Raw genomic sequence first — 18,321 nt, 5'->3', positions numbered from 1 at the left:
AAAAAATGCAAACTATTGTTTAGATCTTAAACAATAATAATCTAGTAGATACGGTTAAAAAAATATTTATTTCGACAAATCATTGGTTTGAAACATATATGTATGTCAAAATAATCGTTTACTGTCATCCTATACCAACAATCATTACAATCAGATGGCAATAGCAACAATGTGAACAATAAAGCCGAAGTGATCAGCAGAGGACGGCGGCCATGGCGCGCGTGTTGAAGGTCGCCGCACGCTTCCTGCGTGCGTGACGCGCATTCGCACCGAACTGACCGCCCTACGTTCATCACCGCTGCACCATCTCTGTCATTACATTGCAGCAATTAATCGCTGCATTGCCAATTATTGTAAACAGAAGACTATACAAATATATTCAATAATGCAAGCACAACAAAAAGCAGCGTAAGAACAAACGGAAAGATAGACAAACTTAAAAAAAAAATAACAATTTTAAATTATAAAAAAACACCAATAATGAGCTATGACATCTGATTATATAATAGATAAGCAACAGCCTTTATTTATGTTATATTATATTGGATTATATTATGTTATAATGGATCGTCATTATGCTCAAACTTTTGCAACTAATTATAAACCACAGTCCAAGATCTGATACTAGATAACTGATAAACATACTTAATTTTTTTTCTATAGTGTTCAATCTTTATAGAACAGAAGCCGTTACCTCTGAGAACCTCTTAAAAGTTACGGTACGGTATAGTGAGGTGACCGGGTTGTTTTTTGTCTTCATTGTGCTGGCTTTTGAGGTTACAAAAGCTATTGTCCTATGAGCAATGTATGATGACGTCATAAATATGATAATATATCATAAAACGGACGATATGTACGACTACACCAGCATTTTTATGACAACAACGTTATCCTACTATGAGATAATCGCGGTTAAAGTAACGTTTAAACCAGTATCAGTTCCGAAAAAATCGACACAGACAGGCTTCCTCTTATTTTTCTCTTAAAAATCGCGAAACGAATTGTTGAACGTAGACTAACAGTTAATCTTTTTTTTAATCTTTTATAATAATAATTGTTTCTCAGGACCACGATTTTTCGTTACATTCACACGTGACTAGGGTTAAAGACACTCGGATGACAACATTGTGAGCTAAAAATATTTTGTTTTTCTACATGTTTATCTCAGGGCCCGTCGGTCAAACATGGTGAGATTAAAGATACGCGAGCTTCCCAAACAGCATTACAGGGAGGCGGTCGACATTTAGTTGACAGTTAGATATGCACATTGCATGTTAAAATACGCCATTTATCGTCGGATTTCAAGCGTATAAGATTGTTACAAACCTTGACATAGCTATACTATAGGTATAATATGAGAAACGAAATCACACATGTGTTATGTGTAAAATGTAATTCTTAATATTGTCATAATTTTTACCTCAATATTAATTGAAATTGTGTCCGCAGACAGATCTCGAACTAAAACGTCTGAGTGACCAGGTCAAACGTTATGCGAATTGTGCCACGGTGTAAAATATCATTTCATGACTCTCGCTCGTTACTCCTTTTTTTTTAAATAAAACTTTTTGGCATCTTTAATAAATATTAGAATATTTCCCAAACTATATACTTGTGGCCGTGTGGTCCCGGCATAGAATAGACCACCCCTTCTTTTCCTGTGGATGTCGTAAAAGTCGACTAAGGGACGGCGAAGAATAGGCAGCAGCATCCCTCTTAAAACATTTCTAAAGCCTGACTGCGGTTGCCAATCCGCCTGCCAAGCGTGGCAACTACTGGCAAAATCCCCCAAGGAGAAAACTTACATTCAGCAGTGGACGATTAAGTGCTGATATGATGATGATGATGATATATATTTATAAATAAATATTTATGTCATTTCATATTAAAATTCCTATATTGTTTAGGTATTGTTTAATTTATTATTGCCGAGTTTTATAAAATATTTCAAAATTTAAAAAAATATTATGTCGGTATCTACGTGACTCGTGATATATGTGGAGGCAATTCTAAAAGCTTTCCACAAACAGGCTCGTCGTTATCTAAGCAACGGACATCGATTTAGAACATTTTAAGTGAGATCGCTTGTATAGTAAGGACGTGCCTTGAATTTTTATGTCACATTAATCGTGTCATGTGTTAATAATGGAAACAAAGAACATCACAGGTTCTTGGCACTTTCTGGCTAGGCCATTGTTCTCAACGCGAGTTAGCCAGGAGAATGACCCCCTCAATAAGGGTGCGTCGAGCATAACAGTACCTATTCAAAATGACAGGAAATACCTTGTCCATGACAATGCCGGCCGGCGCACAGATAGCCACGTGGCTCGTAGGTGCATTGACTTATAAATATTCTGACAAAAGCTGCTGGAATCTTTGTAACTTATCAAGCGACTGTGATTTCGTGACTTGGGTTAATGTGGTACGCACGACGTTTGCTAGCGTTGGAGCGTATCCTAGTAACGATTTTAGCATTTCAATATTTCTTTTATGCACTGTCTAGTTACACCATTGCTGTTGACTTTTAAATGTATGTACATTGTAATTTTCATAAAAAAAGTATTTTGTTCGAAAACATCGTATTCTAACGTTTCTAGAGACATTCACCTGACACTCTGCAACATAACGTCGTCAACATGCTTCGAGCTACGAGTATAAATATAAAACGACTTGTGTAGCATAAGTTTTTGTTCATTTATTTGTTCTTTGTATACAAGCTTGCTACCTGTAATGGCTTTAATGTATACTATTAGAGAACTAAAGTGAATCGTATGCAACATAACAATAAGCATGGTTAGTATTGAGATAAATACGAGGAGCTCATTCTACAAACGTTTCATGTTCCGCTCTATCTTATTATAAGTTTTTCATTAATTGCGACGGTTTTTCCGCCTGAATCTCATTCAGTCAATTACACGTTCACTAATAACATGTTAAAAACCGGTTTTATTCCATCAGTGTCGTTGATAATTTGTATTTGTTTTTTTTATTACTATTTTAATAGGATAGTCTTTGTATTGTTTAAAGTCCTAATAGACATATAGACATAAGGAAACTGTTTTATTAGTAATAAATTTTTTACAATAATATAATTGTTTTGAAAAAATTTGAATGAGAGATAAAACCAAACGACAAATAAATATTAGAAATACGTTACTTTTACTTGTTTTGAGAATAATATGATAATATTTAAAGTTTCAACTAATTATTTAATCAATTAAAATTTAATTTTTTAACAGGCTTAAAAAAGGAAGAAGTTATTATGCTAAGCTTTAAAATTTGATATATACTTTTTGCATGTAGTAAGTATTGTTTGCAATAGTCAATTATGTATATTTACTACTACTATTAGACTACTAGACTACTTTCTATTTCTATTTATATTTTTTAAATATTTTCTGTCATAATAATTAAATATAGCATAGATTTAAAGCGCTACCTAAACTTAAGGACAAACTTATGACTTGATATTTTAGATAAGATATTCACACAAGGACATACCATTTGAGAGAGTTTAACTACGTCAATACCAATACCGATTTCTATTTTGACAAGATTAGTATTACATTACTATGAGGAACATAGGTCTTTCAATTAAGAATAATAAGATTAAAATTTATTGAGCATAACTCGATAAAAATTTCACGTAACATTAAAATTTGCGTACTAATGCAGGGCCTCTTCTTTCATTAAAAAAAGTGTGAAAGTAACAGAATAAGAATACACTGTCAATTTATATTTATTAAATCCATCATTAATAATTATTAAACTGTATAACTTTCTCCAAGATGGATTGAAAGTGAAAATTTTACAATTATGTTATATTTATATGTAACTAGTTTTAACCCACGACTTCGTTCGAGGAACCAGGTCATATTAATTGACCTAGATAACTAATTATAAGTGAGCAGCATTTGTTCCTTTAAATCAAAATTTTACAATTATTTGAACCATTAATAGATACTAAAAACTAAGTCATAATTACGAATGGGGAAAATTTGTAATAACTTCTGTACTTTCTTCTTATATATTTCTGGCAATAAATTATTCACTAACCTATTTTTAACAAACGCAATGGAAACTATCGCATAAATTAAAATACATGTTCGAATTACTTCGTAATATTCAACAATCTGGTTCGCACTGCGAAAGTGTAAACGGGTCGGGTTAGTGGAACGAAAATTTACCTTGACATCGCTGTGGCTATTTATTCCAAATTATTTCTCACAAAAAGAACGAATCAATTACAATGTGGCATTAGGAAATAGACAATATTGATATTTAATTTAAATTTTCTAATGGTACATTGCACCGGTGGAACGAACAGCTGTTCCTTTATATTTCTGTTCCAATAAGTCCTTATTTTAAAGTGATAAAATCCGTTAAGTAATTCTTGGTCATATTAGAAAGTAGATAGTATAGACAATGACAAATGCTAAAGAGTATTTATACAAGTTATTGAATAGGTACAACGTTACCGTAACACGGTCGGCGCTCTATGACCTAGAACTTGGCGGTAAACAGGCTCTACGACTGGTTATATGAGTCACGCGTAGTAAGTTGATCAGTCAACTGACTTTTCCAAGAAACGATGAGATTTTATTGACGTTTCCTTCAGATCCTCATTGCGGAGGAACAACATTTTGTTGAGTCACACAAAATCAAATATGCATATTTATGTAATAGCTTAATAATATGGATTAGGTTACTTATTATGATAATAAAAGTAAATTACTACTGTCCCTACAATATCTACTACGTAGGTAATATATGCATAATTATATTTATTAATTTTTTCTTACATTTTCATGTGAGTTATCAGTGTGTTTAAAAGTACTTTATCAGTCTAATGTTATGCCATCAAGTACACTTTTGATTAATAAAATTTAAATTGTAAATAAAATGAAATAAATTAATAAAATAAAAAAAAAAATTTTAATTATAAAGTCTTTAACAAAGCCTGTTTTATTTGATGTATATTCATTTGCAACAAATCCTTATTCCATTAATATAATATACTGCCCTGACCGAATTTATGTGTAACATAAAGTAACTCCGACTGTTATGTATGTCACGTATTCTGCTTCATTTGGTATGATTATATAGGATATTAATCAATTAATTTTATCGACTAGGACACAAAAACGGATATTTAGTCTTTGTTTGCCTGCCTGTATAACTAATTTGTTTCTTGTTTTAATATAGTGCTCTAATATTTCTTATTGGATTGTTGTTGTTAACTATATTCGATAATAATACGAATATGTTCTGCTATTTAAAAATCTTTAACATATTTTCTGAGTGTAGGGGTTTCAGTCATACAATGATTAATATTTTACGATGATTATGAAACTTCCGCTTCTCAGATGGATCAATGACCAATAAAAATAATTTTATTTTGATTTTGACATATTGTTTTAATTTTTATTAATTATATCTACAGCCTACTATTATTATTGATTGTGGTAAGGACGATAAAAGTAAGTTGTTTTCAAATTCTGATTTCAATACCATCCAAATACCTTAACAAACTTTCATATTCTATAAAATTTTAATTGATACTTTGTAATGATTTTTAAATGTTTGTTAGTCAATAATCAATTACACTGAATTGATGAATGAATTGAATTGTATCGTGGTACACAAATTGTGGAATCTCATTCTGCACTACGTTTGCCTATACAGGATCCTTGTATATTGATTGTTACTCATTTAACACATAGGTCTATTTCTTTAAACTGCTGACAAATTATAATGTGTTAATTCTGTCAACATATATGTGAAATTTTATCCAAATCTATTTATTTATTTAAGTTAATCAATGAATGATTTTTAATCTTTTACAAGATATATCCTGTTTCCGCAATTCCATAAGTGGGTATTGATTCATACACTTATAACCATCGTAATTTACAAATACTACAGTAATGACGCAATGTTCATTGAACAGTTTAATAACCAATAAATTTTCTATATGCCATATGTTCACTAGGTATAGTGAATCATGTGTGATATTATACTAACAATACCAGAGAGCAAACAAGTTGCTCTTGAGTGTTTATGAAATGCAAACTATATATCTTGGCTGGGTATGCCACATTTATGAATGAACGACTACATACTATACTATACTATCTACCTACTACGTTGGCTATTCGAATCAACTAAGTGATTTCGGAGACGACCGGTGAGCGGTGTTCTAAGAAACACTGACTCAGAGTCATAGCACTGCCATGAAACGAGTCATTTCCGATTTCATTTGATGATAAGATAAATGGATTCATAAAATAAAATACACAGATAAAGCCATAACACTTTTGTTTTTAGATTAGCGTCATTCGTGCAAAATTTGTTTAAATAAAAGCCAGCTATTGTTGTGAAAATGAAAGTTTGATATTACCAGGCGGGCATGAAATTATTTTAGAATACTGATAAATGTTTTACCATTATATATTTGTACACTTTATGCTGCGGATAATAACTTACTGATAAGTAGATCACGCAAGAAAATTATTGATAATGCATACACTTTTATCTCGAGTGTCTTATCATTTAGTCATATATGATTTAAACAGTTGGAAAAATAATTGAGTTGATATAAAATACCTATGTATGATTACCAACTTAGTTAATACACTCACAGATAATAAATTTAATAAAATGAGAACTATTTTTAAATTTAATTCCATGTTAGTAAAGTGGTTTTTAAGTTTCATTGTTTTTAAGTCAATAATAATAAATGAAAGCTATTTTTATTTGATCATACAATACGAGTTTCTATTGCTTTTTCAAATGTGCGTGTGTGTGTTTATTTTGTATATATATATGTGTGTGTGTGTGTGTGTGTGATTGTGTGTATGTGTGTGTGTATGTATGTGTATGTAAGTGTGTTTGTGTAACTTAAATTTAGAATAACAAAATACTCACAGTAGCTTGGCTGATGCCACCAAAGGCGGGTGCAGCACTACTCCTGGTTAGGTATGCTAGAACCACCATCGCGCTCCATATTATCCTTAAGCTGCTTCTCAAACTAATGAACGCCATTTCTGCGGCTAGCGTATTACCTCTTGTATTTCTTAATATTATGCTCATTTATACTTAATTGGTCTATAAAAAATATCTCTTTGATATGGACGGAATGGGCATTTAGTAGAATATTCCTAAACCACTTCGGTTATAAAAATATCTTCTAAGCAATTTTATTGCTTTTATTGTCACGATGTAGCGACGCTATCTGAAACAAATGAATGACAGTGTTCATTATCATTAGATATGTATATTTGTATATATTATCTAAGTAAATATCTACTAAGGCACAGGCATATTTTTATAAACGTCAAAATAAGCTGTCTTTAACTATTTACATATTCCGATATTTATAAACCACTATAACACTTTTCTCCTATGTATAATCGCTATGAAATATATTTTATACTATACCTATTACATTTAGTTTTACTGTAATTACGTATTATAGGTACTAAGGGTAATTTTTCATGAACAACAATATTGATTTTATATTTTTTATTTATACATATATTTCAACTAAGTATTCTATAACAACCCGTTAATGGCCCCGTAAAGAACAAGGGCAAAGGAGAATATTATCCCAGTGCTACCCTCCTGTAATAATACAACCAGTATTACCGCGTATTGTAAACAAAATAGGTGTGTTTGTTGGAGTATTTGGCGTTTCATTGTTTCTGTCTACCCCAATGGGAAAGGCCCGATGTATATGTATGTATGTTACCACGCTGACAAAGCAAATTGATAAAATTTCATGTTGGCTTGATAACACGAGTGTTTTTTTTTTTATTTCCTTAGTAATTTCTTACAATTTTCTATGAATGAAAAAGATTCCTTTTATTCATATCATAGAGTAAAAATATAAATATAACAGCTCCTTTTTATCCCCGAAATGTCGTAAGAGGTAACTCCAGGAATTAAACAAAATACAAGTTTAATTAATTATTTGAATGTAATTATTAAGATTTACATTGTGTTACAATAAATTAAATTTATTTATTTTATTTATTTATTATTTGACTTATGGTTTAATGCATTGTCTTTTATTCTCTCTGTAAAGTGCAATGCTTGACTGATAAATAGACAATGTTTTAATACTAGTAAGTAGTCCATCATATACACAAGTTTTATTATATTCATAGATCAATTATTAAAATTTTTCAAAATTATGTTATAATGTACTAATATATACAGTTTAAAAAAATAAATAAACATACGAAACGACATTACAAAAGTCATGATCTCTCAGATGAATCACATCCGCCATGACTCATACATAATAGATATATGTATAAGAAATCGAAGATCTTCAAATGTAAATATAATTAACTTTTAGCCTGACACATAAGTATAAAAATAAATTAGTTGTTATCAAAGAAACATAAACTTAATATGAACTGAAGGGGGAGGGGAAGAATTGTTAGAAATGAGGTCAAACAGCTCCATAACCCCATTGCTAGCAGTATAGGGTATTATCAGGTCGACCTCCACGCGGTTCCCTTTGGAAATCATCATGGATATTGCTTGTTGAATTTTATCACTTATCATCACTCACTGGTACCCCGCCAACATATACCGATAGCGCAGGTAACGATTACATTATCACCCATAAAAAAACAATAGACGACTTGAATTTCAAACTGCTCCTTTTTTTTTATACAATTTAGAATGCCAAACAAGCTGACGGCCCACCAGATGGAAAGTGGTAAACGTCGCCTATAGACATGAGCAGTACCATGGACATAACAGATTATACTGTTTCGCCCATGATACCCCCATGCGTTGCCATTCCTGAGGACTCAGGTGTTATTCCTCTGTACCCAGTAAATTCACGCCATATACGCCCACCCTTCAAACCGAAACACAGCCATGCAAACACAACTGCTTCACGGTTGAAACACGAATGGGACAGAGGTACCAAAGCAATATTGCTATATTTTAATTTCTAACTAAATCAAACAATAATCATCCTTATCATATCAACTGTTAACTGTCTACTGCTGCATATGGGTCTCCTCCTAATAAGGGGTTTCGATAGTAGTTACCACGCTAGGTGGCAGGCGAGTTGGTAAATGCAGTTAGGCATTAGTGATATTTTTTATTCTACTAATCTCTCTACCATTAAGTACCCTTAGTTACCTTTTACGACACCCACGGGAAAGGAAAGTGTGGCGAAATGTATGCGGGAACCACACGGCAAAATCAAACAATAATTAAAAGGAATTCTGGCGATATTTTTGCATACTTATATCTAAAATCGCAAAATGTTTACTTCATTTTATCTACTTACACTCTGTAAACGACATCGTGTTAATATGCTTTATGATAGAAAATACGTCATGTTACCAATTCCGCAGCGATTTCATAATTACGTAGCGAATAAATATATTTTTTCTTTAAAATAAAATACCTTAATATGATTGGCGATAAAATACACATATACCAATAATACATATATATATATATATATATATATATATATATATATATATATATAACAAGTTTATCAGCAAGACAATTTGTATATTTTGATGCGAATTATTTTTCTTGCGGTAAAAGTTCCTTGGTATTAAATTAACACTATACAAAATTTTATTAAAACCTTTTAGGTATTTTCAACCAGACAATAATAAATAATTTAAGATTTGTATTCTATGAAAACAAACCAAATTCAATACTGACTAAATCAATTATTTTACTTAAAAATTTAGTATTTTTGATTTAAAAACTATACTATAGAACCGATTTTAATAAAATTTCTATGGAATCAATCAGAAAAAATATCTTTTTGCTTAAAAAAGAATTTTCCAAATTATTTTGTAATATTTGTTAAAATAAAAAAGCAACGAATTTAGAACCTCATCTTTTTTGAAGTCATTTAAAAATATATATGCTCACAACTGTAATCCCTAATAGGTTACATACTCAGAGATATTTGTCGACTATGACCGTCGTGGAAAATAACTCGACGAGCCCACATTTATAATTATTATTAAAAGCATACTAGAACCCGACGTGTCAGGGGGCGAGCCTAATGTCGAAACTCAAATTTATTTGGTTTGGTAACTATGTTTTATTCACTGGAGAGTTTGACAAATATAAAAATATTATTTTAAAAATTTGGTGTTATGACCTCTAAATTGATAACTAATCTACATTACGACCACCTTTATTATAAGTAACAGACGAAGATAATACAACAAAAAATACTCTGTTATATCCGTGGTATTATTCATGTCTATAGACAATGGTTACCATTTTCCATCAGGTGAGCCGTCAGCTTGTTTACCATTCTAAATTACATAAAAAAATGAAATATCTAAATAGTAATAAAACTGTAACTAGTCGACATTTGTATTTGGAAAATATTTAAGAAAAATTGAAATGTGTTATCTTAATACAATATTTTTTATGACATTTTGTTACGCAAAAACTACTGTACCAAAATAAAGGCAGTTTTCACAATTGTGTTTTGAAGATCTAACTTCAAATATGATATATGATTTATGTTGATGCGCCATCTAGATATAGTTTATTTCTTTGCTTTTCTTACATTCAAAAGACACTTGTACGAAGTAACAGACAAAAAGGTCGTTTATCAATACATTCTTTCAACACTATTCACTCACTCAATAATGGGTGGATATATTAAATATGATAAAGTACACCTAATCACACCGTTGACCCAGTTAACTTCCCCAAGTGAGGTACCGGTATGTCAGCCAACATTATTATCATTCTTTGTACAAGATAAATTGAACTAACACTTCACTACTCATAAAGTGAAACTATACACAAATAAGATTTGCTACGCAAAAAATTATGAATTCAAATACGTAACAAAATTGATATAGAACCAATACGAAAGTAAACTCTATAGATTGATAAAATAATTATTAGGTATAACAGGTTAATACATACAAACTATGAACTTCATCCTTTTGAAATAATTTAAATTTGCAGTGATTATTAGGAGTGAGTAATATAAGAATATCTATGTATTTTGATTACATTATGTATACATTGGTCCAATAATGAATATATTAAATATTTGTTATCCAATATACAATATCGAAATGGACCCAATTGAAATGAATATAGATATGTGATCTAAAATGTGAATAGGACTCTATTTTCCGCGCTTAGCCTCTCATTTGGGCTGTTGTGCGTATGAGTCGTGGCTAGTACAGCCAACTTAGCTCCGCCCAGAAGCGCAGAAGCTTCCTGGGATCTTCACAGGCCTCACGGAGCGATCTCACCGTTCCGAGGATTTATAAATGTTGATGGCCACAGCCTCAGGATTATGTGAGCAGCCGTCTCTTCGGCGTCGAAACAGCCTCGACATAGAGGTCTGTCTGTGGTTCCTATTGTGTATAAATGTTTGTTTAATGGACAATGGCCCTATATGTGACCTGTATAAGCAATATCGAAATGGGTAATGACGTTCTTTCCACCATCAATGTCCAAAGGAACACAATATATATAGATATTGGTGTGGTACCAATTTTACCCAAGCCTACTGAATATGTCGTCACGTATATTTTGAAGTAAATCTATCTTTTCTGATAGCTTTTTTCTAATCCTTCTTTATATTACAGGGTTACCCAAAGGGAATATTTTTGTTTATTCTCTGGGTCCGATATTATAAAAATATCTATTGTATCTGTTATCTCATTGAACAAATTATTTTGATTATGGGACCGTGACAAAATAATAAACCTGTAACGCGCCGCAAATCGAGAAAGTTTGAGAACCTCTGTTATATAAGATAAAATTGAACTATCACTTCTCACGAAATGAATCTATTATATATTAAGCTATATTAATGAACTAAAACATCTGCTATATCAGATAGCGTATGGAAAATAAACTGACGTAGATGATTTTAACGATAAAGTGAAGAGAAGTCAAAATGGCAATTTTGATAAGGAGATTAATTATAATATAACTTACTATAAACGTGACTGGTTTAGTACAAAACGTATGTTGTAGAAGAAATTGTAGCTTATCATTTTCGTATGGATTTATAGCTTATCACATCGCTATCATGTCATGTGCCATATGGTCCCTTCATTGAATGGACTACCTCTACTTGGGTGTCGTAAGAGGCGACTAAGGGAACTTAATAGTCAAGGAATGGTCGGCAGCGTCTTTCTTAAAACATCACCAAAGCCTAATTGCAGTTGCCAATCAGTCTGCCATACGTGGCACCTACTAGTATATTCAATAGTAGATAATTAACGATTGATATGAAGATGATGATGGCATCGCTATTAGATTTCACTAGTTGAATAAAGAAAACATAAAAAATTACAAAAGAATTTAATGTTATATTGGCCGTATACAATTTGTTTTCAATATTTGTAAAAATCTTTATGAGTGCACAATCCATCATTTCATCCATCCATCTGTATCGCATAATATTGTTTAAGATTGTTACAATGTTGTCTTATGGGATATAAAATTTATTTACAACAATAATTGATGTTGACAGCACGATTTGCATCAAATATCTATTGATTATACAACGCATACGGGCAGAGACATCGCAATAAAGATGAAAATTTTCTATGCACTTAGTTATTTTTTATATCAAATTAAGCGCGTTTAACTGCACTCGTAGTGACATTAAGTTTAAAATACGTTAATATAAAATGTTATTTAATACATTTGTATATTTTTTTTTCGTAAATTCATTCGTATCGTAGAAGATCTAAGCAATATTACATTCTTCTAAATCCACCGGAATTAGACTGAGAATCACCACTAATTCAGTGTTGAAGTTTTATTCAAATAAGTTGTCACATACAAACAAATTAATTTGGGCTCGTACAGAAACTGAAAGCGCGAAACAAACAGAAGTGTCGCCAGCAATGTTCCGCTCGCCGGAGCGTGACGGTGCGCGGAGGTAACGCCGCTGGTTTCACTAGCGACATTGGACTCAAATTTACTTATTACCTAACTTTATTTTAGTCAAACTTTTTTTCCATAGGGCACTTGTCCACGCTAGCCATTGATTGCAATATAAATTTTGGCATCCATTTATAATTAATGTCATGACGTTTAATTTTAAACATAGAACTAATCAACTTATTTCAAAAGAAGTGAACGAAGATTGTTTATGCCATGAACAATAAACATGCTTCAGTGTCGAGCGATTTTACCTCTTAGTATTTATATAATTAAGTCACTCATTTATTATTGACTTACGTATATCGACAGTCTAAGTAATAGATAAATACCTATAATTAAAAATCAACTATATATTAAAAAATTAACAGACTATTATTATCTACATTTTTTAACTCGCTTTAAAAGCTTTAAGTACATAATATTTACATAACATTACGAGCATAAAATAGATATTTTTTTTATAATTTTATTTCTCTACCGCACTTGACTAGTGCATGAAAATGGTCTTTAAGACCAGTCATTACTCGAACTCTATCTACGTTTGTTTGAAGAGTTGTATTGTGTGTTGAGAAGTGCTTATTTATTTTTATAGACATTGTCTTAAAAACACGTTAACTAAGATTATCTTCTATACACACTTTGTAAATATAATTATTTTTAATAATCGGTATTAAGATAGTACCTACATGTAAAATACAATAAAAAAATAGAACTTGAACGACACTACTAAAAAACAAAACAACCGAGCAAAACATTTGATGATACTCGTATGTAAATAGTACCTAACTAATTAGTATGAGAGTATTATATACTCGGATGTAGGTAGTAAAAACAAAGATATAAAGATAAGACGATGGATTGTACAGCTTAAACAGCGCGATTGTCATCACGCAAGATTTACAAGCGGTCTTCTGAGTATGATGACAGAATGATGAGATACCTGAGATGCTGAGATGCATCTCAATGAAGGTGCCGCGCGCCCGAAGCAATGTTTCGCGGTAGATGCTCTCGTAGCGATGATGCGGTGACGTGTGCAATTTCGCATTGAAACGACCGTGGTCTTGTCTTCCTACTTCCGACTCCTCACAAGCAATACTAATAACGTAAGTTTATATCTATTGATGACAATTATTACGATATTGAGAATATACAAAAATGTTTATCAGATTCTGAAAATATTTAACATTCTGTCGATTTCCACAAAATAGGTAAAGTACTTTTACTCAATCGGCAGAGAGCATCTGATCTTATGAGTTGATTTGAATAAGCTAGTTGATATAATTTTGTGTAACTTATCTAAATTGGTATTTACCGCTGTTTTTACCTATTTTTGCTGTTTATGTGTATTAATACTTTGGAGCAGTTTTTAAAATAAACATAACGCTAATTGTAACAAAATTGTTATAGAACCAAATTCGTTATTTACGAAATTATAATTTGTCTGTGTTTAACGGCTAATTAAAAATAACCTTTTTTTATTAATCTTTTTTAATGCAAATAAAATATGTTATAGATAAAACCTAACCTAGAATTTTCAATGTCTGATAAATATTCGTATCTAGAACAAAATAATATTAACACAGAAACAAGTGTTATAGGTAATTAGGTTAAATAGCCATTATACAGATCCATTATGATTTAGTATCAAGTTCAATGTCCCATACGACAGTTGCAAATTGTACAAGGCGTTAGTCATTCCTATGATACTTCTACCTCAATGTCTTTGGAATACCTACACACGTTCCAAGAAGAAACTTGTTTATTTACACTGCCGTAAAATAATTACCTGTATTGGCCTAATTTATTAATGTACTTACTTTACTAATTGTCGCACGTTATGGTGACTTTGTCATGAGTATGTAAATTTACTAAGAGACTGTAAAATAATAAATCAACAAGCAAAGATTATTCTTCCACTTAGCATTGGGTCAATGTTTTGAATTTCACAGTATTTTTATTATTAAAATACTTGTAATTATTGTCTTTAAAACTTTTACAAGTATCGTCTGAACGACAAAATGATTTGCTAATTATAAAGGAATTTCTTGTACGTAGTCATATGAGAAAGGGTTGTTATCAAACTGATAAGATTTGGGCCTTTATCCGTTGAATTTACGTGATAAACGTTAAGTTTATTTTGTGATAAGACATTTTTGTTTCGCGAACAAAAATATTCCTTTTCGAACTACTCTCAGAAATATTACAATTTAATATGTTTTTTTTTTACTCAGTAATTTATATTATTCAATAGTTATAGTATATAATAGTGTCTCTTAGACATATTTATAAAGATCAGGTACGAACTGATTTCTAAAATCATAAACAAAAGGCTTTTATTTTGATTTTACAAATCATTAATTAATGCAATCTTTAATCAATTAAATGGTTATGAATATTTAATTTCTTTGTGCTTTATTTTTATATTTTATTCATAATTAAAACTTAAGTAGTTATTACATATTCATGATTGAGATTACCTAAATCGTATATAATATAATAATACATTCTCATTCATTACCAGACTAAATGAAATGTTTCCGTTTTTAAAAATATGACGTGACCTACATAGCAGTACCCTTTATTGTGTATAGTAGATATGAAAACCATAATTTTTGTAGAAAATTTGTACAATTCTTTATGTTATTACTGATACACATTCTAATCGAATAATTAATTTAAAATATGTCATATCAGATACGAGTGATAGTCACAAATAAATAATATACAATAGAATAATGTTTTTATACTGATTCTAGCTTAATTTAAATAAAGTATTCCTGTTTTTAACTAACTTTATGTATAATAAATAAAAACTTTACATCTCTTTGAAAAACTAGATATTTCCATAAGATCGCCTACTCTAATCAAATCATTTGTTTAGTGTAGGTGGATCCGATAATGATAGTCACAAGCCACAAAGTATCTACATGCAATTTTCCTTTATAAGCTGATATTCACAATAGACAGGAAAATATTTATGGTAGTAGGTATAATCTATACAATCATATATTTGTTAAATTAAGATCAACCTAGCCAAATATACTTTTTTCTATCTTTTTTTTATGTACAAAATTACATCAATAAAATGCCGTGATAAAAAATATAAAGGTAGATATACCTACTCACGTATAAATTAAACAGTTTTATGCTTTGTTGTATTAACTTTTTATTAATTTAATTGATTATAAATATAATAAGAATTGCAGTTTTCACTTATAAAGTAATAAAGTGTTTACTTAATATTGCAAAAAACAATTGGTCAAATTCAATCTAATATGACCTTCAAGTGGTTTTTTTATACGTATAAACAATAACAGTACAGTAGAAAATGTTTTTACCTGTATTATGGTCCTAAGTAGCATTCACGTAATCCTTTTATTTACTTGAAACGCTGTATGTCGTTTCACTAATGCGGTCACGTTAACCCTATCTATTAACGAAATTTTGTAAATATCGATAAAAAAATAGAGTCTATTATTGTTGGAAAACATGAAGCACAGCGCACTCGTATATCACCAAGGTTTCGTGTTTGACACTTTTTTCTTTGCAATTACACGAAATTTCAAAGAAAATGTGCGCGCGGCGAGACGAGCGACTGCGGTCGTGGAGCCTCCAGTGGCACGACCTACCGCAGTCCGCGAATTTGGTTGAGTGTGAGCCGCGGTAGAGACGCGCGCTTATAAAATGCCGGCCGCTCGTACCGTCGGTGCCTTACCCCGCTAGCCACGAAGCCTCCGCCCGCCCGTACAACTAAACTTTACTGAAGCTTATCATGCTTTCGGCGAACTGAAATCTAACGCAACGGTGGGGTCGTTGCGTACTGCCCCAACGAGCTTCAACTATACTCGAAATTCCTTGAATAACAAGTAGGTAACATGTTAGTAAGAAATGCGACATCTTATCGTACTGTGATTGATGTATAATCAACTTAAAAAAAAAGGAACTTCTCTATTCGGAAGTTATTATTTCTAAAGCGATCTTGATATTTTTATAATATAAGAACATTTTCTTTAGTATGTAATTAATTTTAAAATAATCAAAATATAGTTTTTATTTAAGAAATTTATGTTAAACTTGAATTCTACTTTGTATATAAATTCAGTTTGTTTTATTACTGTGATAACATATGATGAATACTCGCAAGTATATCTATTTAGTATACCTATATTACCTAAACACAAATCGCAAAAATAAAAACTAGCTAGATACTGCAATGCTCACAAAATTAATCCAGGAGTAATTAAAAAATAATTAAAGAAATAGTACATAATAGATGAATTAAGAACATCTTTCTGTATGAAGGTAATACTAGAAAATAGAGTCCCATGTAACTAAATGTGCTTATTCAAACATACTTTGTTAAATAAATAAATATCTTTATCTTTAAATTAAAACAACACTAACTTTTATTCGTACTGTTCCTAAAGAAATTTTGGAATAGTATCCAATATTAAAAATTCCATGTTTATAATGTCAGTTGTCTAAACTGTACATTCATACATCAATCATTTAGTTCTTTAATTTCATAAAGAACATTAATAATATATGTTACGTAAACATTTATTATCTTCTAAAAAATGAAAATTGAAATATATATTTTTTAATAAAAAAAAAAATACAGGCAAGTGCAAACAATTCAAAGCATATATGCACAGATTAATACATATTAAAGTATTGTTGTTTATAATTGTTATAAAATATATTTTATTTATGTAGCTTTAAATTAATCAATAACACTATTTACTATATAAACTAACAAATTAGATTGCTGTAGGTACATTAAACTAAATTATTAAAGTTTTCCCTCTTGAGATTTTCCTAATTGTTTCCCAAGAAACTTTAATAGCTTGACATCCTTGCGTTTCGCGTCGCTTGTGCATCATATATGACTGTTTACTATTAGATTTCATAGTACAGATGTCTAGACTTGTTTGTTTGATAATGATTATTTTTAGTTATTTATAATTAGCTAAAAATATTTTTAAATCGTTACTGTAGATAGTATAAGCATACGAATAATTTGTTCATTCTATTATTATTTTTTATTCAAATTTGTTTCATTATAATGCTTCTTATTATATCTAAATATTAAACAAATAGACAACATTCATGACTTTTATAAAATATTCTCTACAAATGAAACAAATTTATTAACTAGGTACATTAAAAATAATGAAAAGTTCCTCATTTAATGTTGATGCTTAAAAATGTATGACATATTTTAATTAAAAAAAGCAACAATTTACACATGTATTGCCAACATAAATTAAATATATAATATAAGAAAAGGTGAACTTATATAATGATTTATTGAATAGTAGATTATTTTAATAAATAATGGCAATGGAATATAACGCAAATTCCCTTAATAGGAAATAGTTA

General features: G+C 30.4%; 1 protein-coding gene across 14 annotated transcripts in view; it reads right to left on the bottom strand.

The window, feature by feature from the left end:
• LOC113522981 (72 kDa type IV collagenase) overlaps positions 1-16,604 on the bottom strand; it is a 44,927-nt gene extending 28,323 nt beyond the window's left edge. For 8 of the 14 annotated variants that reach the window (XR_008253183.1, XR_008253184.1, XR_008253187.1 and 5 more), the window contains exons 1-2: positions 16,278-16,604; positions 6,928-7,234 (exon numbers count right to left, since the gene is read on the bottom strand). Coding sequence is in view for 5 of the 14 variants with exons in the window: in XM_052897933.1 (XP_052753893.1) it covers positions 6,928-7,092 (165 nt within the window). In the remaining 9 variants the exon portion in view is untranslated. Of the gene's footprint in view, positions 1-6,927; positions 7,235-14,756; positions 14,916-16,277 lie in introns of those variants that run through there. The other 6 variants (XR_008253188.1, XR_008253186.1, XR_008253189.1 and 3 more) reach the window with 3 other exon arrangements.
• Between the last annotated feature and the right edge of the window lie 1,717 nt (positions 16,605-18,321).

Source organism: Galleria mellonella, unplaced genomic scaffold (assembly GCF_026898425.1).
Source record: "Galleria mellonella isolate WM207_F2 unplaced genomic scaffold, CSIRO_AGI_GalMel_v1 utg38, whole genome shotgun sequence".
In the NCBI taxonomy this organism is placed as follows: domain Eukaryota; kingdom Metazoa; phylum Arthropoda; class Insecta; order Lepidoptera; family Pyralidae; genus Galleria; species Galleria mellonella.
The sequence above is the reverse complement of the archived record's forward strand: the minus strand, read 5'-3'. Positions and strand labels throughout refer to the sequence as shown.